This window comes from Ostrinia nubilalis, chromosome 5, assembly GCF_963855985.1.
Source record: "Ostrinia nubilalis chromosome 5, ilOstNubi1.1, whole genome shotgun sequence".
NCBI lineage: Eukaryota > Metazoa > Arthropoda > Insecta > Lepidoptera > Crambidae > Ostrinia > Ostrinia nubilalis.
The window spans coordinates 5,419,370-5,443,185 of record NC_087092.1 but is presented as its reverse complement, the minus strand read 5'-3'; the positions used below and the strand labels follow the sequence as shown (position 1 = coordinate 5,443,185).

Below are 23,816 nucleotides of genomic sequence, written 5' to 3'. Positions count from 1 at the left end.
AATAAATAATTTGAGCAGCTAACCGCTAAGCGAAATATTTTAATCTCGCCAGAGCTTTGAGTCTGTCCGCGGTCGTCGTCCGCCATGTTTTATGCAAGTTTGTTCGCGAGTGTCAAGTTTACTGACTCGGTGCGGTTTAATTATTTGTTTGTTAGAGTTTTAAGACTGTAAAAAAAACATTTAAAATTAGGTATACTAGATAGTGGGAGTAGTCGTGTCCTGTTCTTCTACCTAAATAAATGTTTTTTTAAATGTTTTTTGATACGTATTTTTAACAAAATTATGCCTTTCTCCTTCTTCTTCTTCAGATTCAGATTCAGATGTTTGTTCCTTCTGAGAATTGTACCCTGTACCTCCAAGTTGAACAGACCAATCACTATAGGTACTAAGCACGGAAATTATTTTCCTACAAAACGTAATTTGTTTTCACGTCATGTATTATACCTGATGTAAACAAAAAAGCCTTTTTGTATAGCTTACTCATCACCCACCCCAACAATCAAGGTCAGTAGTAAATTTGGATCGATTTACTACAACCTTGATAGCTATTTATAAATAAGAGTATCAATAACGATTTACTCAGTTGCCTTGAAGAAATCAAGGACAAAAACACCATCGTTACTCGTGCTATCGACATGCCATCATTATACTTCATTAGCGTTTATGATATTCATTTGTAATCACTACTTATAATACCGACCAGTCAATTTATTTCAGAATACTTTTCGAGCTATGAACCATTACAAACTCGATTTTTCCCTATTTCTATGATCCACTTGGGAAACAAACCCGCTATCAAGCGAGTAACTAAGTACCAGCATTGTAAATGCTAGATTTTAGCGTGACGTTTTATTTCCTTTTACAGCAACGTATCTATACTTATCCATGAAAACTTAATAGAAATAATAAGGCTAACTATTGCACTTTGAACAAAATAAACAAAGTTTTTGTCAAAAGCCTTGGGGTTATTGGGTTTGTTTGTGAGTCAACTGATGATATGCAATCTCTACCTCACAAGAAATCTGCTCCATCGAAAGAAATGCCAACATTCTAATGGTTTACCATGGTAATAAGATCAACATCATCATCATCATTACAGCCATAGAACGTCCACTGCTGAACATAGGCCTCCCCCAATGCTTTCCATGTTGATCGATTGGTAGCAGCCTGCGTCCAGCGCTTCCCTGCTACCTTTATGATGTCGTCGTCGTAAACGAACTAAAGTCGCTGACATAGCCCGACGGATCAGCAAGCTGAAGTGGCAATGGGCAGGGCACATAGTACGCAGAACTGACGGCCGATGGGGCAGCAAGGTTCTGGAATGGAGGCTGCGTACCGGGAAACGCAGCGTGGGATATCCACCTACAAGGTGGTGATAAGATGATGATGACCAAAAATACTTATCCTCAAAGTCTTGTCCCAAGCTCCCGTGGCGAACATATACGGCTTCTGATCATGACACCGCATTGCGCAAACCTGCCCAAAGTGCATACGCTGCAGCTTCTTCGGAATAAACTGCAGTCGCAGCTTGTGCACTTTGAATGTTGCTTCGGCCTGTTAAACAAAGGTTATGGCCGATCGTTATTTTAGAAAATATACTAGCACTTGTACTGGGTCATAAAAATAACTAATAATATTTATTGGATTAGCTTATGCTTGAGGATTCAAACACAAAAATTATGGGGACCTAAACATTTGACGTAGGTGGTATAATCATTAATATCGTGCTCATTCATTCATAATATCGATCATTGGACGTTCATTGCTTAATCAATTCCTAATTATTTACCTACTGAATTCATAAAATACCTAGGTATCTAAGTCACTCCGGCACAAAGTAAATAAGTAGGTATGTACTAAAAAGCTCTACACAAAAAGTTCTGAAAAAAAAGGTATGAACAGAAACTAATGAAGTCAGTAATTTCTTTAGTATATGGTACTTCTCGTTTCTCGTAGGCTTTACTTTTTCATCCACAAATAATTGAATACTCGTGGTACTTTGTATTTATGTTTGTAACGCGATATGATTTTTCCTCTTTGTCTGTACAGAGGCGATATTGTGGGGAAAGAGGCTCACTTTTGAGGATCAAGGACTTTGGAGGATCTCATAAAAGCCATGTTTGAATTTATTACAGCAATAAACCGAGATTAGGCTGTAACGTTTTATTGGTAACATTTTCCGCACACACTTGCAATGTTACAATTGTATAGCCTTTGTAACTAAGTTACAGTACCTACACAGAAACTAACGTAATCGTACTTACTTAATACTTATTCTGTGGTAGTAGGTAATACATTCCGTATGACACTTATCTATTTGTTGCAGAGGTAAAAGCTATGAAATAGGGATATTTTCATTTGAATAAGGTAGGTAGGTATGCCCGTTTTCACCATCAATCCCTAATTTTTAAGTGAACCCTTTGAAAACAAAAGTTACTAAAGGGATCACTCAAAAATTAGGGATTGATGGTGAAAACGGGTATTAGTCTGCTGTCTCAGGATTTAGATCTCTCTATAGCTTATTGGTGAAAGCCAACAATGGTAGGTTCTGGTTCAAATCCCACCTGATACAGTATGAGTCGATTGAGATTTCATATAAGTGAAGAGTTTAAGTAAGTACAAAATACTTAATGCACTTCAGACCACCAATCTTCAATCTGCAATCCCTTCTCACTACATATTTATATTGCATTGCAAATAATTTACGTAGTTACTCGTATATTCTCAGTCTGTCTATTTATTCTAAACAGCTAATACCAATAAAACACGTGTATGTTTCCATTTTGCTTTAGCACCTACGTAAATAAGCGTGTGAAATGTAATAAAGTATCCAATGAGCATAAATTTTCTAAACACGCTGAGAAAATTTTTAAATCACTTCGGCGGTCTAATACGGTATGTAATAGAGGTATACATGATACATAAATTACTGTACACGTGGATAATAAATTAGGCACATTCGCTATCTTAGTACATTTTATATTAACATTTTTCCAGCTGAATGAAACGTTATACTACTTTTTCATCTACTTAGCTAAATCCATAAGCTTATCTATAGTGCATCTAAGTATGTATTTATTGTTTACCTCCTGTGTCTCCATGTCGTATATTTTGATAGAAGTGTCACCATAACCAACGACCATCTTGGACTCGTCAGCTGTTACGCCCATCGACAATGCAGGTGATCTCTCTGAAAATACAGGACAAAAGCAGTGCTACCTTAGGTCATAGTCAGAGCAGTTTAAATTCACCGCTTAGAAAATTATTAGTTCTTAAAATAATCAATATTCCCAAGTGCGAAAAACTGATGACGATGTTAATGAAGAGATTATGTTGGGTAGAAACTCACGGGAAATAAAGGGTTGCGCATGAGTTGACATTCCGGGAGCCCCGTAAAACTGCATGTTCAAGGATTCCAAGCCTGGGTCAGTTCGGATACAGTATTTTGGGACTTCTTCAGTTGAGAAGTTCATCTGCTTACAAAAACATTACTAACTAAGTAAATAAGCAGGCCAATGCCTAATTAGGTACCTAAGTAAATAAGCAGACGCCTATTTACGTTATGTGCAAACTCTAAGTACATATATCCCCCTTCGCTCACAGTGCTTGTACGTTTCAGCCTCTGGTTGGTTTTGCTCATGTTATTTCGTGTTTAGACAGTGAATCACTCAATACATACCTATTAAAAAAAAAGTAAGCTACCACGATGAACTAAAAGTTATTCTACGAGAACACATGAAACAAAATTATAAACCGTATGTAATATTTCACATCGTGAATTAAACTGTACTATTTTAGGACGACTAATTCCAGGTAAACTGCTACTATTTATGTATCAGTAAAACAAGAACTCACATTCGGAATTTCAATGCGGTAAACGGTGCCGTCCATGCAGGACGCGTAGCAAACTTTATCGTCCAAGCGGCTGAAGCAGATAGAGTAAATCGGCTTCGGTGGAAACTGGATGTTGCGGAGGGTGTACAGCACCACACCAGTCTGTCCATGACGCATCTATAAAGAGTTACCATTTATAGTGTAGTACTAAGTATAGTGGGTAAGCTCTACCTATACCTACCTACTAAATCTTCAACCACACCAACGCGTAACGCAGATCGCGGACTGTCATGGGTCACACGACCTGTCATTGGCCTAAAGTATGATCGCGCCGGCGATGGCGATCTGCACGCGTTGGTGTGGTTGAAGCATTAATGCACAAGTAAATAGAAGCTAGCTTGTGACATCTCAAACAGCAGGTTTAGTAGGATCATACCTAAAAATTCATGCATGGTAACTGTCCTGAAATCAGGAGAACTGGTTTTCCTAACGTGAGCAGTCCCAGTGTAGTGGGTCCCGTAATCTTCCTTATCAACCCCTAAACAGGGTAGCTATGCGTTGTAACATTTTAAACTTACTACATAAATTAAAACAATACTTTATAACGTGGGTATTGTTCTATCTCCTCATAAATGTTATATTAGTTTAGACAAAGCTGCGGCCAAAAGCAATAAAAAATAATTAAACACGCTTGCGTACTTTTTAAAAACCCTCGAGGCATTTTTAATCGCCTCCAAAAGCAATTACGCGAAGATTTTACTAGCTCTTAAATCTAAGCAGATAGCCATCGCCGAAAATTGTGCTGCGTCACTAATTCTCTGAAAGTGCCTAGATCAGATTCACCCTTGTAACGCCCTGTCTGAAATTTATTAAATCATGACAAAGGTCCGCGCTGTACCTGAATCAATCCTGATGAATGACCAACGATAATCTGAGATCCATTTGGAGAATACTCAAGAGCTGTGATATAACCCGTTTCAGCGTAATACCATCTGTTATAGACGATATCGTTTGGTGTACCTTTCAGAAATCTATTGTGGTTTTCTTTCACCCAAGCGTATTTATTCCTTTCGTCGATTGTCCCTTGATAGAACATGGGATACCAAATTGTATGGTGTTTCCCTTCATCGTAATGCAAATTTATGCGTTTTGTAAATTCCGCGACAATTTCAGAATGGTCCATGTTGAAACCATGGCCTACTAAGTACCTACTTACGTTTAAGGCCGTACTATTACATATTATTATATCAAAATGTTGCAGAAGCGCCTGACCTTTTATAGTGTGCAAAAATGCTAAAGTTGCTTCCACTCTTGTAGTAGGCGCCAAAAAGCCAAAATTGGGTACCTACTTACCTGAATCAAACCACTTGAATGTCCAACAATAACAAAATTTCCATCTGGAGAATACACCATGCAATTAATAAAACCTAGATCGGAGAGAAAATGCAGTTTGAGGACCGATTCGTTCGGCGTGTATTGAAAGAATCTCTTGTAGTTTTCATTTAGCCATGCTACGTTGGCTGAACTAGGTTTCTTCTCGGCAAACGATATAAACGGAGTTTTGTCATTCTCTTCTTCTCGGAGCAGCTGTCTTTTTATGCGATCTTTGTATTCTTTGATGAATACGCAAATATCCGATTCACTTTCAGATAAATTGAACCGACTGTATGTGAATACGCTGAATCGGCTGAAATTGGGGATAGTGTAAACACTGGAAGCCATTGTAAAATTGTCGCAACTTAAAAATTATTAAATCAGCAAGTTTTGATGCGGTTCTTCCTTCCAATTTATTAAAATTATGTTTTACCACCATTTAGGTAGGTACCACCTGCTTTTTAAAACTCTACCACGTTGTTGGTTGTTGTCATTAGTTGTCTCATTTGATGTCTTTTTAATCTCTTCGTTATTTTATGTAGGTGAATTTTTAATAATTTGTTTTGTTGTTTAAAATAAAAATAATAAAATAAAAAACTCGCGCTAAAAATTAAGTTATAAAAATAAAAAACATTTCTGCGAAGGCAAAAGTCTCTTGTTATACATGTTTTTAATTATATTCGAAATTGAAAACTAAGCAGTGAAACGGAACGTCAAAAATATTTTTTTGTTATGTTGGTACTACTTTCCTTTGACGAGTAAGTGAGATAAAACTAGCTTTAGACTTCGAGTGTGAAGGAGTTGGCTATATAAGTAACGACACTACCCGATTGTAAGCGAAACACTACGAAGTTGTCGGCCGACGCCATGTTTATTGAATGTCAGTTTTTTGTGACGCTGTCTGGTCGTGTTGTGCGTATTTTTTCGAAAATTTATCATAAAAAGATTATTTTCTGTGATTAGTGGTCATAATAATAAAGGTCAGTGTTCTACTCATTCAATTTTCATAATAACATATTGTCTTTATTCCTATTTGGATCATAAAACATCAAAGCAATGTACTCGGGGTGTGGTATTTAGTTCACGGGATACATTTTGTTTGTTTTATTTCGTTCAATATTTGACCCATCGATTGCAGAAAGCTCTTCAGTCATGTACTGTGTTTAAGAAATTTGAAAGACTCGCTGATAACAGTAGCAAGATCTGCATTTACAATAAATATTTTTTTGTTTCCAGACTCAGGGTGCATTATTGCATCCGCTGAACCATGAGCTACCAAATACCATCGTCGCAAAGCCGCACGAGTGAGTAGTCCTATCCCTTTATGAGCTAATGATAGTAATTTTTTTACGGTGGATAGATGTTAAGTTCTATATTTTGGGTATAAACTAGTTTTGTGATTTGATAGCCTGCAGTAAGTTTGTGACTCATGCAGATAGCATTTTCTACCTGAGCTCTCCTAATCTACAGTTAGTTTATACACTTCTGTTGTGCTATAAGTTGTGTTCTTTGAACTATGAGGGAATGTCAGCATTAAATTATGTTCAATAGATATCATTCATGTTTCTTCTAACAAGGTGCTTCAGATGTTTGATGTAGACATCATAATTTGACATCAAAGACCATTCTTGACACTACAAAGAAAGATAGTATTTTGTAATTATGTTTGTTCAAAGAATTTTAATTGGTTCCAAAATAGCTTCTTTGTTTGTCTTCTTTAACTATACTAATTATAAACAACTGTACAGCTACATGTTACAAAACTATTTAATTGAAATAAATGTGATTAATTAAAAAAATCATTAGAGTTGAAGATTAGGAAATAAATAGAATACTGTTGTAATATAATAAGAATGTTGGAACTTTTATTAATAGCTATAAAAATTGCTAATAATATTTACTGTTTTGTTTCATCAGAACAGAATAAATTATGAAGTTCTATTTACCTCAACCACATAATTATGGGTGCATTATAATTTTAACATTATGTTTCAAAATTACATCTTAGGTTTGTTCATTTATCAATTTTCTTCCAACGGAATAATGTTGAACATGTCAAACTTTTGAGAATCAATTCATTAGACAATTAATCAATCAAGTCAATCAATGCTTGAAAATCAACAGTTGAGGTTTGTTCTGTAATTTACACCGAAGTTACTTGTATTTTTGTAAGGTCACAAGATTATTTATAGTGCTATTCTTTTATTTGTCACCTTAAATGAGTGAATGTAACAATATAAGTGTTACATTTTGTTTCCAGTGTCACACAGCAACTATGGTGGCTCCGATGTGCCAATGGCTCCGAGCAAGGAGCAGCAAACACTCATGTGGCAGCAGAATTCCTACCTGGTGGATTCTGGTATCAACTCCGGAGCAGCCACTCAGGTATAAGTTTGTCCTATCAGTTTAGGTAATTGTACCTTTCAGAGACTATTTTGCCATGATTAATTAAACAATTTCTTAGCATAAAAAGAAAATAAGAATGTGCAATGTAATCGTAATTATTATTTAGTAAATTCTTCATAGTTTTCTTTTTGTTTATTTTTAGTGTTAAAAATTATTCAGGCTTACTTCTTATTGTGTCTTGTTCCAGGTGCCATCTCTCACTGGCAAGGAAGATGATGAGATGGAGGGAGATCAACTCATGTTTGACTTGGACCAAGGGTTTGCCCAGGGTTTTACTCAGGAGCAAGTTGAAGGTATTTGTTACATTCTGAGATTTTTATTAGACCCATGTTTCTGAGCAAATATATTATTTCATCTAATTTTCTGTATCAATGAATGTTGCATAACTTTGTATGTGTTTCTAGATATGAACCAGCAGTTATCGCAGACGCGTTCACAACGTGTCCGAGCTGCTATGTTCCCTGAGACCCTGGAGGAAGGAATTGAGATTCCCTCCACCCAGCTGGACCCAGCGCAGCCAACTGCTGTCCAGCGGCTGTCCGAGCCTTCGCAGATGCTGAAGCATGCTGTGGTCAATCTGATCAACTACCAGGATGATGCTGATTTGGCCACCAGGTGATTATTATTTCATCATCATCATTTCAGCCACAGGACGTCCACTGCTGAACATAGGTCAATGATTTCCATATTGCCTGGTTGGTATCAGATTTCATCCAGTGCCTTCTTGCTACCTTTATGAGTTTGTTGGTTCACCTTGTGGATGGATGTCCAATGCTAATAAATATTTACCATAGTGGATTTCTGTGAGGATATTTATTGTTGACAACTGCAAATGAACTACTTATGTAGGCTAATAAAATGTTTTGTGTTACCTTACAGGGCTATACCAGAGTTGATCAAGCTCCTGAACGATGAAGACCAAGTAGTCGTCTCCCAAGCCGCGATGATGGTCCACCAGCTGTCCAAGAAGGAAGCCTCTCGCCACGCCATCATGAACTCGCCAGAAATGGTCGCCGCCTTGGTCCGAGCTATCTCATACAGCAATGACCTTGAGACCACCAAGGGTGCAGTGGGAACCCTGCACAACTTGTCGCACCATCGCCAGGGGTTGTTGGCTATATTCAAGAGCGGGGGAATCCCAGCTTTGGTCAAGCTGCTCAGCTCGCCGGTGGAGTCAGTTCTCTTCTACGCTATAACGACTCTCCACAACCTCCTTCTTCATCAAGATGGATCTAAGATGGCCGTGCGTTTAGCTGGAGGTCTGCAGAAGATGGTAGCTCTGCTCCAAAGGAACAATGTCAAGTTCCTGGCTATCGTGACTGACTGCCTCCAGATCCTGGCCTATGGAAACCAGGAGTCGAAGCTGATTATCCTGGCGTCGCAAGGGCCTATTGAACTCGTGCGCATCATGCGCTCTTATGACTATGAGAAGTTGCTGTGGACCACCTCTCGGGTGTTGAAGGTAAGATTTTCTGTGCCTATTATTATTCATAGACTACTTATGTATAAAAAGATGTTAGAAACACAGCCTTGTATATTTTTATAATGTATAAAAATCCAGTAGTAGCCTGAAGCCAGAATCGCGTGGATTTTTTTTATTTACAATGGGGAAAGTAGTAATTAGGCCGAAGTTAGAATCGAATAATTCTAGCCATGTGATAATTTCATGTCAAATTTCATCTCCCCAAATAAGTCCTGTAGTTTTTGCTTAAAAAAGCAACAAACATCCATCCATCAGTATTAGTGTCATTAGAGTAATATTCTATTCATTTCTTCATTATCAAATGAATTACAAATCTATTACATTAGCAGCCCTTATTGATTCACTCACAGCTCACAAGTAACTGTTTTCCAAACAGCACCGTTTTAACAATTTGTTGTCTTCACAGGTCCTCTCAGTATGCTCCAGCAACAAACCGGCGATCGTAGAAGCGGGCGGCATGCAGGCCCTCGCGATGCACCTCGGCAACCCTAGCGGACGCCTCGTGCAGAACTGCCTGTGGACTCTGAGGAACCTTTCCGATGCTGCTACTAAGGTAAAGATGTACAGTGTGGGTTCATGGAAGAGGGCAGTAATGGCACCTTAGAGGAATATACAAAAATGTTAATTACGGGACCTTAACTTTTAGTGTCATGCTTCTCAATCTGGACTGTTACTTAGCTTTATTATTAGTTTTTTTTTTCTCTAAGAGATAACTTGGTATTGTCATTCTCACTAAAATGTCTCTGGGGTGGTGGCGTAGTGAGGCGGGTCGTTACATTCCCTCTAATATGGTCGAGTGAAGCGATGGCTGGTTCACTCGTCATGTCTGTGAACAGGCGCTGCTTTCGGGGACTGGTCAATCCAAGTTATTCCAACTTATGTATGCGAGTCATTTCTACTAGTATTTGAGTGTGTAATCTGTAAGTCTAGATATTAGCACGTCACTACCTTGTTTAATATACCACGCAATTTTGTATACCCATTCTTATAAGATACACTATACAAGAATGCATGGTAAATTCAGTGAACTGCTCCTGAATCGAATGTACCTACTACTGCTATTTCTATTTATTTATATTAACCGGCAGACAGTGGTGACTGAGTTTGTTGCGGCGCTTCTTCTCAGCACTTGCCAAATGTTGATCTCGAAGCGCTGGTAGGGTAAAAAGATTATGAGACATGTAGAGGCTCCTTAAGAGCAAAATGACGATTTGTAAGAACTATTTATTAGTCTAAACAAATAAAGAAATTTTGACTTTGACTTAGAAATATTTTTGGAATATTATGTATTTACCAGTTTAGAATTTTTATAAAAAGTTATTTCATCGCCAAACCAACCATCTTATTTGTTTTGATAGGACCCACAAAGTCAACCATACACTGAACTGTGTATGGTTTATAGTACCAACATAATTATGACTAAATATACCCTACCCTACCTGTTCATTATCCTTTCTGATCTATTGATCATGCAATCAGATTAATTTTCAGTATGAGTTACTCTAGAGACCTTAATATTATACTTCTAAAAAGACATTGAACTTTGCCCCTCGATAAAAAAATGTTATCACGATGTGATTGACCCGTTGCAGGTGGAAGGCTTGGAGGGCCTGCTGCAGAGCCTGGTGCAAGTCCTGGCGTCTACCGACGTGAACATCGTCACTTGCGCTGCCGGTATCCTGTCCAACTTGACTTGCAACAACCAGCGCAATAAGGTAACAATATTTCGGTTTCTGTACAGACTTCCTCATAAAGGTAAATAGGAAAGCGCTGGATGCAGGCTGCTTATTCGGTCACCAACCGGTAATTTTATAGAAATAATTGGAAAAGGCCTATGTTCAGCAGTGCGCATAATAGAAGTGCATAATTAAGATACCGGGGCTTTTAGATCAATGAGTCAGCATCGTCTGTACATAAGTTGCGAAAAAAAAATTACAAACATCTGTTTAGGATAGAAAAACCATAGCTAATCTCAGAAGAAGAGAGAATTTTACTAAGACGGGATTTTGCAAAATTCAAACCCTAAGAGGTATAAAACGGGGTTTACGTGGGCAAATTCGCGGGCGGCCCCTAGTAAATAGAGGATGTTAGGTAAATGGGTATATGAACCGACACTAGCCCATGTTAACATGGTCATATAAATGGTATGATGAAGTCAGAAAATTGATAGGTATCTTCATTTTAATTATTTAAATTTTCATACAAATCGGATGTTATTAAATTTATTTTGTATGAAAATTAAAAAAATTAAAATGATATCAAATTTCTAACTTCACCATACCATTTATATGACCATGTTAACATGGGCTAGTGTCGGCTCATATACCTATTTACCTAACACCCTGTATACTGCATGACTAAACAATGAAAGATGGTTTTATCCATCATGTCATCATGGAACTCTAATATGAATATTACAGCTCACACAAGAAACACCTTATCTTACAAAGCCATTAACTTCCACTCCTATAAAACACATCTCCCATCTAACTTTAACTCCTCATCAATTTTCCAGGTGACAGTCTGCCAAGCCGGCGGCGTGGACGCTTTGGTCCGCACCGTGGTCTCGGCAGGAGACCGCGAGGAGATCACCGAGCCGGCTGTGTGCGCGTTACGTCATCTTACTTCGAGACACATGGAAAGTGAGATGGCTCAGAACGCTGTGAGAGCGCACTATGGATTGCCGGTAAGTTGATAATTTGCTATGTCTGCTATAAGTCGGCGGCGTGGACGCTCTGGTTCGGACTGTAGTTTCGGCAGGAGACCGTGAGGAGATCACCGAGCCGGCTGTGTGTGCGTTACGTCATCTCACTTCGAGACACATGGAAAGTGAGATGGCTCAGAACGCTGTGAGAGCGCACTATGGATTGCCGGTAAGTTGTATACTTTGCTATGTCTGCTATAAGTCGGCGGCGTGGACGCTTTGGTCCGCACCGTGGTCTCGGCAGGAGACCGCGAGGAGATCACCGAGCCGGCTGTGTGCGCGTTACGTCATCTTACTTCGAGACACATGGAAAGTGAGATGGCTCAGAACGCTGTGAGAGCGCACTATGGATTGCCGGTAAGTTGATAATTTGCTATGTCTGCTATAAGTCGGCGGCGTGGACGCTCTGGTTCGGACTGTAGTTTCGGCAGGAGACCGTGAGGAGATCACCGAGCCGGCTGTGTGTGCGTTACGTCATCTCACTTCGAGACACATGGAAAGTGAGATGGCTCAGAACGCTGTGAGAGCGCACTATGGATTGCCGGTAAGTTGTATACTTTGCTATGTCTGCTATAAGTCGGCGGCGTGGACGCTTTGGTCCGCACCGTGGTCTCGGCAGGAGACCGCGAGGAGATCACCGAGCCGGCTGTGTGCGCGTTACGTCATCTTACTTCGAGACACATGGAAAGTGAGATGGCTCAGAACGCTGTGAGAGCGCACTATGGATTGCCGGTAAGTTGTATACTTTGCTGTCTGCTATAAGTCGGCGGCATGGACGCTCTGGTCCGCACCGTGGTCTCGGCAGGAGACCGCGAGGAGATCACCGAGCCCGCCGTGTGTGCGTTACGTCATCTCACTTCGAGACACATGGAAAGTGAGATGGCTCAGAACGCTGTGAGAGCGCACTATGGATTGCCGGTAAGTTGATAATTTGCTATGTCTGCTATAAGCCGGCGGCGTGGACGCTTTGGTCCGCACCGTAGTCTCGGCAGGAGACCGCGAGGAGATCACCGAGCCGGCTGTGTGCGCGTTACGTCATCTCACTTCGAGACACATGGAAAGTGAGATGGCTCAGAACGCTGTGAGAGCGCACTATGGATTGCCGGTAAGTTGTATAATTTAGTGTCTTTTGTTAGTGAACTTTTGTTGAATTTTGGTTCGACACAAGTCTGACACTAGCTTGATCCTCGGTTGTTATCCCACGTGATAAAAGACACTAGAAAAAAGATTCGACATCCAAGTCAATCAATATGTTCATCTGATTAATTTCGTTGCGGGTCCAAGGACAGTTTAACTTTTCCCCCGGGACAAACTTGACCTTCATTGGTCCTGTGTAGCCAGGATCTTCAAGCTGTAGATCCTGGCTACACAGGAGTTGCAGTGGTGGGAACGAGAGGTGGGAATAGTCCCGTATCCAAGACAATCACGTTCATACCCAGATCAAAACACTTAACTTTTCCTAAAAGCATAAATGTTTGTGACCAAGTCACAAAATTGCATCCTTCAACCCTGGTGTAAAATAATAAAGTTAAAGTGACGCACGTTTAAGGAAATTCACATTCTAATAAAGCCTGACTAAATAGGTGTACCGACGACCTCATAAAGGTAGCAGGAAGGCGCTAGATGCAGGCTGCGCTACGCTACCAACCTGTCAATATGGAAATTATTGGGAGGAGGCCTATCTTCAGCAGTGGTCGTCTTGTGGCTGAAATGATGATTCACTAGATGTAACATGCAGACAGACTTCTAACATTATTATTCCCCGCAGGTGATAGTGAAGCTCCTGCAGCCGCCGTCCCGCTGGCCGCTGGTCAAGGCAGTGGTGGGCCTGGTCCGCAACCTGGCGCTCTGCTCCGCCAACTACGCGCCGCTCCGCGAGCACGGCGCCGTGCACCACCTCGTGCGGCTGCTGATGCGCGCCTTCAACGACACGCAGCGGGTAATTGATGGAACTAAAATACAAAATTAAAAAAAAGAAGCGCCAACGATCGACCGTGTTTCATAGTTTTGTGTGTAAGCTGCAATCAAGCGTACACCTTGCTAAAAAAGAATCGCCACTTTCCCGCTGGCCACTGATGAAGGCAATCGTAGGACTGGTCCGTAACCTGGCGCCGTGCACCACCTCGTGCGGCTGCTGATGCGCGCCTTCAACGACACGCAGCGGGTAACTGATGGAACTAAAATACAAAGTTTAAAAAAAGAAGAGCCAACGATCGACAGTGTTTCATATGTTTGTGTGTAAGCTGCAAGCAAGCGTACGCCTAGCTAATAATGAATCGCCACTTTCCCGCTGGCCACTGGTGAAGGCAATCGTAGGACTGGTCCGTAACCTGGCGCTCTGCTCCGCCCGTGCGGCTGCTGATGCGCGCCTTCAACGACACGCAGCGGGTAACTGATGGAACTAAAATACAAAATTTAAAAAAAGAAGCGCCAACGATCGACCGTGTTTCATAGTGTTGTGTGTAAGCTGCTAGCAAGCGTACACCTAGCTAATAATGAAGAATACGCGCCTATAAATCGCCACTTTCCCGCTGGCCGCTGGTGAAGGCAATCGTAGGACTGGTCCGCAACCTAGTGCTGTGTTCCGCCTAGCTGCTGATGTGCGCCTTCAACGCCACTCAGCGGGTAATTGATGGAATTAAAATTCATCGTAAATATTTTAAGAGCTTTGCGCTGAGCTGCGCGTCACTATGCAATGGTGCCCGCTGCAGTGCAACCCTAATGCGAAACACCATACAAATTGCATTGAAGTATGTTGTGCCGCGCCGCTCAAGTGTTATCCGAGTTTTATAGGTGGGTCTAACTTACAAAACAACTAAACTTCTACGATTAGTTATTATCAGATACCTACCAATTTTATTATTTTGAGGACAAGTGAATCAAATACGATATTAATTTTAAAATGATAAAATTCTGTAATCATGCCACTTTATCAAACCTATAACTTTCTCCTTCTAGCAACGCTCATCGGTATCCGGCGGCGGCGGCCCAGGCGGCGCGTACGCAGACGGCGTACGCATGGAGGAGATAGTGGAGGGAGCCGTGGGTGCGCTGCACATCCTCGCTCGAGACAGCGTCAACAAGCAGCTCATACGCCAACAGAATGTCATACCGATATTCGTGCAACTGCTGTTCAATGAGATTGAGAATATACAGGTAAAGACAAAAATATATTAATTGTTTCGTGGCAAGTCATGAATTTTGGAGACATAGTTTAGGCTGAGCTCCAACTTTTAGACCGACGATTTTTGCGATCTGGGGAGAGTTCGTCAGGCCTCCCACTTGCTTGGTGACGATTTAGTGAAGGACGCGGGAAGCACCTAGATACGCAGGACAGTTCGTTGTGTGGAAGGCCTTTTCCAGCAGTTTACTAATTTTGTTTAAAACAAATTTAAAAGCATTCAAATTTTCGTTACAAAACACTAATATAATGCGCACTTTCCTGGGTATGGTTATACACGTAACATCGAACACATTTGCACAGCGATAGCACAGAGGATTATTTTCTTGTAAAATTGAAAATACTACAACAACACAAAATGATAGTGTTTTAATGTGCTGTCCTCCTTTCTATCGTATTTAGAGCGGAAATTCTAGGGTCCATGACCATTGACCATGATGTTCATTGTTTATTTCACCTGACACCTATTCTATTGCAATTTATAAAGTACTTTTTGTAATGGCCCTTTGTTCAGCAGTGAGTGTACAGACATCCTGTGTATACCTATAGATTTGATTTTAATGGGCCAGCGAGATAGTTATATTTTTCTTACTATTTTATTGATTGTTTTTTCCTGTTTATAGCGCGTGGCAGCCGGAGTTCTTTGCGAGCTGGCCGTGGACAAGGAAGGCGCTGAAATGATAGAAGCAGAGGGCGCTACCGCTCCGCTGACAGAGTTGCTGCATTCGCGTAACGAAGGTAAACGAACATTATTTATTTCAGACTACATTTCTTTATTAATTATTTGAGAATTTTCATTCAAAGATACCATCGAGATATGTCCGGTTTCTGAACTTAAAATTTTAGAATAAGGCCCAGAACAGACGGTGAAACGCAACTGCAACGAAACTGCAACTGCTCGTTACTTTTGAGTTGCATCTAAGTTTCTGCCATAGCGTCCGTTGAGAGACCACACATGACGCGACCAGTTTGAAACTTTCAGTTTCAGTTTCATTCATCAGAATCATCACAAAGTTGCAGTTTCGTTGCAGTTGCGTTTCACCGTCTGTTCTGGGCCTTAGTGTACCCATTTTCTACGTAATACCATACAGAAACCAGACATTAGTAAACCAAATAACAACTTTGCATACTTATACATTTTTATGTTTCACAAACAACGTGATGATTCAAATGTCTAGCGCTGATTCAATTATGATCTGATTTACAAAAGCCTGAATTTAGTTTTGTGAAACTTGTCAATACATCTCTTGAATCTTTCTTATTTGTTAGAAGGCAAATCCTTCTCTAATCAAGCCAAAGTAATCTCTTTATGTTAAACCTTTTTTAAATTTAGCGCCTTTTACATGCGGCTCACGCTTGACCGTATTTTTACTTTTTATTTTGTCTATGACAACTCTCCGTACATGTAATTTTTTGGTGTTAATAAATCCACATTTATTTCCTTGATAGAATAGAATAGAATAGAATAATTGTTTATTTGCATAAAACATGGTATACAGTTGTTACAGCTATAAAATAAGTCCACATGTTTTGCTACATCATGAAGCATGCAAGTTTGAATATTAATACATATAAAAGAAACAATGTCATTATAATTATATCAATTTTCAACAGTACAGTACAGTCACAATAATAAAATGTCCAATAAATTAATTATGTCAGCTATGTCAAAAATTACATTTATACATATTTGAATGTCAAGAAATCCTTTATTTCATAAAAACTATGGTTTATAAGCCACCTGTGTAGTCTATTTTTTTAAACATATTTATATTAAGATCTTTTATTTCTTTAGGGATTTCGTTATAAATACGGATCCCCATGCAAAGACACCTATTTCCGTATTTAGTGGATCGCGGTATGTCTTTATGTATTAGTCTTTGAGGACATCTTAATCGATAAAGACTTTAATTTATCACTTTATTTGTCTACAATTATTCACAAATATTGTTTTGGCTAAAACTTCAACACAATATCTGCCAGGTGTCGCGACCTACGCCGCAGCGGTCCTATTCCGCCTGTCAGAGGACAAGCCTCACGACTACAAGAAGAGACTGTCGATGGAACTCACCAACTCTCTGTTCCGCGAGGACCCTCAGATGTGGCCCAACGATCTGGCCATGCAGCCCGACTTACAGGTAAACTGAAATATTAAATACAGGCAGTTTAAAGTGATGACTGGTCAGGGAGGTGTAATCATGCGCAACTCACTCACAAACTTTTTCACAATTAAAATACATAGAACACATAACATTGGGTGAACAAAATCGGTTCTTCTGTTCTTTTTATAATTACTCGCACTTGGATAAACCAGGGTTGAAAAGATACTTAGGGTGGGTTAACTTTGACAAACGTCAAAAATCTGTCAAACTCCATACAAAATACACCGGTTATCGTCATAGTTACGGTCAAAGTTAGGTGGTGCAACTCAGCCTTAGTCTTCATGTTGCTGATTAACTATTATTTCTTGTGACAGACGTCTAGCTAGTTATTGAAATGTAACTGAAAATTTTAACGAATGTCTTTTTGTAAATACAGGTCTAAGAATGTTCTAACATGTCTTTTTAGTCCATGGTAAACTATTTAGAAAGATACAAAACAAAAATATTTATTCAGTTCAGTATCACACATTCATAATTTACTACATTCACATATTAATTGTATATTTTTCTCCAAGAGATGAGTGTGCAAGAGATTATCAAGAGTGAGTGAGATTTGTATGATTGCCAATAAGCTACCAGTCGTCATTTTAAAATGCAACATTGTGTGTGAAGCTTATACATGTTGTAGATATACAGAGGTGTTTAATGTTAGCTAGAGCAGCCATTATTAAAAAAAAAAAAACAAAGTTAATTTACGCAGTAAAGTTGGTCAATAGTGTGCTTTAAGAATAAGCAGTGCAATTTCGTAATTACTATTAAAGTATTTTGCTGATAAGGTAAATGTTAGTTAAGGTAATAATCACATTGTTACGTCGTATGCAACTTTTGAAAGAGACAAGTAAAGATCCGGCACGCTATGTAGCTTTGTGATCATAATATACCTTATGTTGTGTTGATTTGCTTCAATGTGATCAATGTGTTGCACTATGATACTAACGCCCAATCATTGAAGTTAAAATTATTTGTTTTAATAAAATTATTATAAAATTGGGTGTTAGTTGGCACAGCTGCTGTTTGTATCGATGTTTTCGTGTTAAAAAGAGTCAATCAACATCCTTTGATTTTACACCTTATCTCCAACGAATATGTCCTGTTTTTATTTGATTTTGATCCAACTCCCCATTCCTAGGACATGCTCGGGCCCGAGCAAGGTTACGAGGGTCTGTACGGCACGCGCCCTTCGTTTCATCAACAAGGTAAGCTGGCAACACCGAATTGGGGTGGTTGATTTACTAACAAGGTACTGGGCTTACTTGCAAAAAGTAGGAAAAGTCTAGAAGATTTTTGTCCCGGTAAAGAGAAATATGACTAGAGAAGAGAATCACTTTAGCAGAACATAATATTTTACTAACTACGTGAAACGATCCTAAATAAGTTGTATGTCAGTATCTAAAAAAGATACCAATTGAACAACGAATAATTATTTTGCAAGTAAACACAGTGCCACAATGTAGAATTGTTTAGATTTTATTCCTATAAAGATATTACAAACCATGACAAGTATATTGGCGTTATATTATTATCTCTTACTATTCCAAATAACAATACCTGCATCATACGTTATTAGTAATAAGTATTACATATCAAAATATACTTTATTATCACCTTAATCTTGGTGCATTATCGGATTATTGGTGATCTGATTTTTTCAAGTTAATTATTATTTGCACATGTTGATAACTTGGTTTTGTAACATCTTGATAAACTGACAAATGTTTTGTATTACCCAAGTACTTAGTTCGTAATCCAAAGCATACTACAGTAAAATATAAATCACATGTTTGTTAGAGAGCACTATGTTCCTACTCCTATCTTATAATAATATGTGTTGGATTTATCTGTATAAATATATTGTTCTCTCTTCTTTACACGCAGCTTAATCCGGGACCTATTTATCACTAAACGCAGGTGATGGGAATATTATTTATTGAGTGTTTTGTGTTTTAATACTTTTATTTTGTCACATAATTTGTGTATTGTATATTCATGGTGTCACGTTTATACGAATAACTGTTTGGTTATAGCATGCAAGCCTTTACTAGGAAGAAAATCCCCGCAGTAACTTCATTTAATAATCATAATTTGATGATGAAAAAAGCTTCGCAATTCCTAAAATAATTATTTCAAATAACGCTTTTATATCGACGCTGTTATGGCTATCTGAAATAGCAGCAGCTGCTTTGAAGTCTTGCTGTGGGTCTGTGCCAAATGCATATAAATCAACTACGTAACTTATCAAAGATTCAGAATTTCAAAACGAAGATCACGAATAAATAAATATGTTTGCAAGGCAAATTATTGTTATTTTTTTACAACGGTGGTCTTTTTTGCCTCGCTGTTTAAAATTCAATTTGAGACGTATTTTTTGCAGCCTCTGAAACTTGAAGTAGCTATTGTTTGAAACAACATGATTTACTTCTCTATTAAGTTTATTTTATTGACAAGGCAAGATAAATCTACTTCTATTTTACAGCTAATTTGAAACTCTTCTAAAAACTCATTGTATTTGCAAATTAACCTTTATCTTTTGAAAAACAGTTTGAGGATCCTAATTCGCATACTAAAATCACACAAATGTGATTGCATACAAATTCTTATAAATCATCAGGTCTTTTAGTCTCCACTCTAGAAGCGGGACCCCCCCAACTTCATTTGTAATTTCAATTTATGCGAATAGGAATCCTAATGCTAGAAATATATTTTCAGCTCTTATCTCTAATCGCTCTCAACTTATTCCCATGTTACAGGCTACGATCAAATACCGATAGACTCGATGCAGGGCCTGGAAATCGGCAGCGGGTTCGGCATGGAAATGGACATCGGCGAGGCGGACGCGGGCGGAGCCTCCGCGGAGCTCGCCTTCCCGGAGCCTCCGCACGACAACAACAACGTGGCGGCCTGGTACGATACCGACCTGTGAGCGTGCGCGCCGAAATTGTTGTGTTTGAGGTTGGGTGATTGACTTCTAATGGGTATACTACTAGAGCTATTTGGAATAGGAAATTGTGAATGAAATACTTTTTGTGAGTTGACAAGAGTGATTTAAAAGCGATGTGGAGGGCCCGTGCGGAACTTCCGCACCGCCCTAAGAACGGCTACAGTTGAACAAAGATTAATGAATTTATGTCAAAGCTACTAAATATAAAAAAGTGTAATGAGTGTTAGTTTGTCTACTAAAAACTGCTAACCTCGTGGTATCTGCTGTGGTTTTCACTCGCTATGGACTAATTGAAATCACAACCTAAGTCACAATTTCTGTTCCGAACAGCTTTTTTTTTTTTTTTTTTTATGTGATAGGAGGCAAACGAGCAGACGGAGCTTGTCTAGTAGTATAATACTTAGAAGACTTTGTGAAAAGCGACACTGGGAGGAGCTAGTAGCAATTTTTTAGGCAAAATTTAATAAAAATAAATTGGAAATAAAATCTGTCGATCTCATTGTGGCTTGATGTCTTGTTTTACTACAATACTATTGCCCTAGCCTCGCCCGTGTCGCTATGATTCGCCCAAACTTGAATGAACCAGGTTCCATTTTGGACTTCCATTCTTGACGCGATAAGGATTAAATATTACATTCATAATATCTAGTAAAAATGACTCCTTCAAGATTGGAAGTTCTTGTTCCTACAACCGTCACATCCACCGAAGGTGAACGCATTTTTTACCGTATGACGCTCACTTTAAATCAGATTTTTGCGTAGCGGATAAACCCTAGTTGATTTTATTTACCCCAAAGGTCTCGTAGTGAATCCAGTAGTTCTGGTCTCCGCTCCGTATGATATGCTTCGGTAGAAAACGGCCTCAAACACACTTGATGTTGTTACAATATAAATTTTTAGGCTACGGCCTTTTAGACTACGTTTTGATTAGTTACTTTATTTGTAAGTTTATTTCTAACCTCTTAGTTGTTCGTAATTCCCAACTTCAAGAAATAGATGAACACAATCTCAATTTGTATACCAACCAACAGAAAAGCAGAGTTGTTGAAATTATTGTCAGTCTCCACGTTAAGCTAAGCTCGCCTTAGTTCAACGTGGAGACATTTTGGAATGTGAACTCTGCTATTATAATATTGTCATTTGTAACAACATCTTGAGAAAATGTCGAACAACAAACTATACCTGTGATAGAATCATGCAGCTTCACAATGCCGACCTGCTATTATCTATAAAGCGTTAAAATAAGTTACCTAACATTTTGGACTGAATTGCCATTTATATTTTCACATTATTGGTGCTAAGTTGAAAATTAAATTAAGATTTCTTGACAATTCGTATCGGTGATCGCCCTGCATTGAATATATCACTCTTTTTATACAGCGCGTATAAAATGCGTGTAATCGGAGCATAGGGTAAATAATAATAAGATTTTTATAGGCTTTAACACGATCACGATTCTCTATCGGAAATATGTAATACGCATTTACTTAGTATTCATTTTTGAAAAGTTTTATTTAATTAAATTATAATCAGTATCAAAAAGGTTATGACGTGTTTTTTTTTATTATTTTGTTACAATATTATTTGAATGGAACTTTTATTTAATAATGGATAAGACTGGTCGATCGAATGTGAGTTATGTATTTGTTTTAATGTTTGACTGCCATATTGATTTCAATTTGTGAGATTTTATCGTTAAATAGTTGACAAAGGCCAAATTGATGGTGTGGTGTCGTCTAGCTAGACCTGCCTGACGATGCGTACGATTTTATCGACATTATTAGTAATCGGGGAACGCTGTAAGTTCTCTTCTGTAGATCGTAAGTAGATATTGAACGTAATGTAATTGATTATGTCTAAGTCTTAATTATTCATGCATTCAGGTGAATTCTCAGTAGAAGGTTCAAATCATTGTTCGTATGCACTCTTACAACGCTCCATTTATGAAGTATACGTTTTGAGGCTACTATTGAGAATATTCTTAACGACCGTATCTCTGAAATGTAATTGCTACGATTTCTCAGTGAATCGTATGAGATAGTACTTAACATACATTAACAATGCATTGTGTCAGAAGTACTATAGACTGCTTTTGCACCAATAAAATATTCGGACTCTAGAAAATGCACCATAACTAACATAGTACATACCCGTTAGCAGATTGTATCGATTTAGATTAATGTAATCAATTACTGTAAGATTTAGAATTAATTACGTATTGTCCTTTTAGGGTTCTCTTATATTAATTTTTCTATATGATATTTTAAATCTACTTTGACAATGTATTTATAGTTTTGCATGTAAAAACATTGCTGAAGTGTGAGAATTCTTGTCCACGTATGGATAAATAAACATAATTTAAATAATACTTGGTTTTTTCATTCCCATTCCTTTATCCTGTAGGTTTTTCTGTATTCTACCAGGAAATCACTATGGAACATTCACAATCAATCCTATTTCTAAGTTTTTAATGCCAAAGGTCTATGTAGCCCAACGAATGTTGAGGCGAACGCTTACATTGATGGTAATATTTAAATACACACAACACATAACAAACTCAAGTTCAATCAAATATCTAGTACGCTAGCTACCTCGCTCTTACTAAATGCATACAAGCAAGAAAGAAAAGACTTGTCAGTCAACTTAAGAAGTCAGCGAGTGAATAGACAAATCTTGGCTTGTGTTGATCGCTTTAACCTTAACTCTTGCTACGTGACCAATAAGTGGGACTGTCAATAATATTTTTAAAGACATCACTCACCCGAAAGAAAAACTGGAAGGAAACACCGTAGAATTTACGTCCAGCACGCTTTCTGTCTGTCGAGGCCCTACCCTAAGGGGGAGCGCTTTGTCAATGTTTATACAGCGACCTATTTATAAAACTTAGGACTTCTTTCATTTGTTTGTTTTTCTTTTTAAACGTGGCACGTTTTTACGTTGGGATCTTTTTATCAATGGTTGTTTTCAGTTCACAGCGCAAAGAGCTTCAAGTGTCAAGGGGTTTAAAGTTTGTTTACTTTATTACGCATTATTTTTGAAATGTTTATGTTCCGATTTCGTCGATTTATTCATGTGAAAAAATCATGTTCGACAACCGAAACTGACCGACAACCAGACAATATTATACCTTGCCAATTGAACTCCTAATCCTGCATCAGTAGCTTGATGCAAAAACACAATTTTATTGCCTTTTCAGTCCCTCAGAACAACTAAACTGCTGTCTCTGTGGTCCTGTTACTAAACATGACGTGAGCACTTAACTTAGCGACCCCACAAATTGCTGCTGTGACACCCTTGCTCAACTAAACTTAAACCAAAATGAACAGGGTAACTTAAAAATTTAGTTAAGGTGAACGAGCAATAGTCTACACCAGCGGTTCCCAAACTTATTTTGTCTACTGCCCACTTTGAGAATAAATTCTTTTTAGCGCCCCCATTTGTAGTCGAGTGTCGAGTGCTCAGTCGGTGTCTAATGGCTGTTTTCACCATTAATCCCTAATTTTTAAGTTACCCCTATGGAAACATAATTCCTTTTATGTATTACCCCCTATGGTAAAACATAACAGGAATTTTGTTTCATAGGGGTCACCTAAAAATTAGTGATTGATGGTGAAAACGGGCTTAAGAGTCCTCCTAGTAAATGACGCCTCCCAAGCCTCTACACAACGTCCCGATTTTTTTTCTGGGTCTCTTCGCCCACAAGGGGGCGTTATCGCCCACTTTGGGAAAGACTG

The 23,816-nt window shown here is 38.7% G+C and overlaps 2 protein-coding genes across 2 annotated transcripts; one reads left to right on the top strand and one right to left on the bottom strand.

The window, feature by feature from the left end:
* Positions 1 to 1,362: 1,362 nt before the first annotated feature.
* Positions 1,363 to 5,608, bottom strand: LOC135072124 (uncharacterized). The gene is made up of 5 exons (XM_063966077.1): positions 5,188 to 5,608; positions 3,856 to 4,011; positions 3,350 to 3,473; positions 3,087 to 3,190; positions 1,363 to 1,554 (listed from the first exon to the last, which is right to left on the bottom strand). Exons 1-5 carry the CDS (start codon positions 5,554 to 5,556, stop codon positions 1,363 to 1,365), a joined length of 945 nt encoding a protein of 314 aa, XP_063822147.1. The 5' UTR covers positions 5,557 to 5,608.
* An 846-nt stretch (positions 5,609 to 6,454) lies between these two features.
* LOC135071727 (armadillo segment polarity protein) lies at positions 6,455 to 22,450 on the top strand. Its single transcript, XM_063965506.1, has 14 exons — positions 6,455 to 6,512; positions 7,469 to 7,593; positions 7,802 to 7,907; positions 8,019 to 8,229; positions 8,494 to 9,076; positions 9,504 to 9,650; positions 10,690 to 10,812; positions 11,613 to 11,783; positions 13,570 to 13,740; positions 14,760 to 14,957; positions 15,606 to 15,720; positions 16,966 to 17,120; positions 18,274 to 18,340; positions 19,892 to 22,450. Exons 1-14 carry the CDS (start codon positions 6,476 to 6,478, stop codon positions 20,062 to 20,064), a joined length of 2,382 nt encoding a protein of 793 aa, XP_063821576.1. The 5' UTR covers positions 6,455 to 6,475; the 3' UTR covers positions 20,065 to 22,450.
* Positions 22,451 to 23,816: the final 1,366 nt, after the last annotated feature.

Coding starts and splice junctions, on each gene's coding strand:
- LOC135071727 (XM_063965506.1), top strand. CDS start 6,476: ATGAGCTACCAAATACCATCGTCGCAAAGCCGCACGA. Junction 9,077..9,503: donor CCACCTCTCGGGTGTTGAAG/GTAAGATTTTCT, acceptor TTGTCTTCACAG/GTCCTCTCAGTATGCTCCAG. Junction 13,741..14,759: donor CCTTCAACGACACGCAGCGG/GTAATTGATGGA, acceptor TTCTCCTTCTAG/CAACGCTCATCGGTATCCGG.
- LOC135072124 (XM_063966077.1), bottom strand. CDS start 5,556: ATGGCTTCCAGTGTTTACACTATCCCCAATTTCAGCCGATTCAGCGTA. Junction 4,012..5,187: donor ATTCAAGTGGTTTGATTCAG/GTAAGTAGGTAC, acceptor AACTCTTTATAG/ATGCGTCATGGACAGACTGG. Junction 1,555..3,086: donor ACGACATGGAGACACAGGAG/GTAAACAATAAA, acceptor TTTGTTTAACAG/GCCGAAGCAACATTCAAAGT.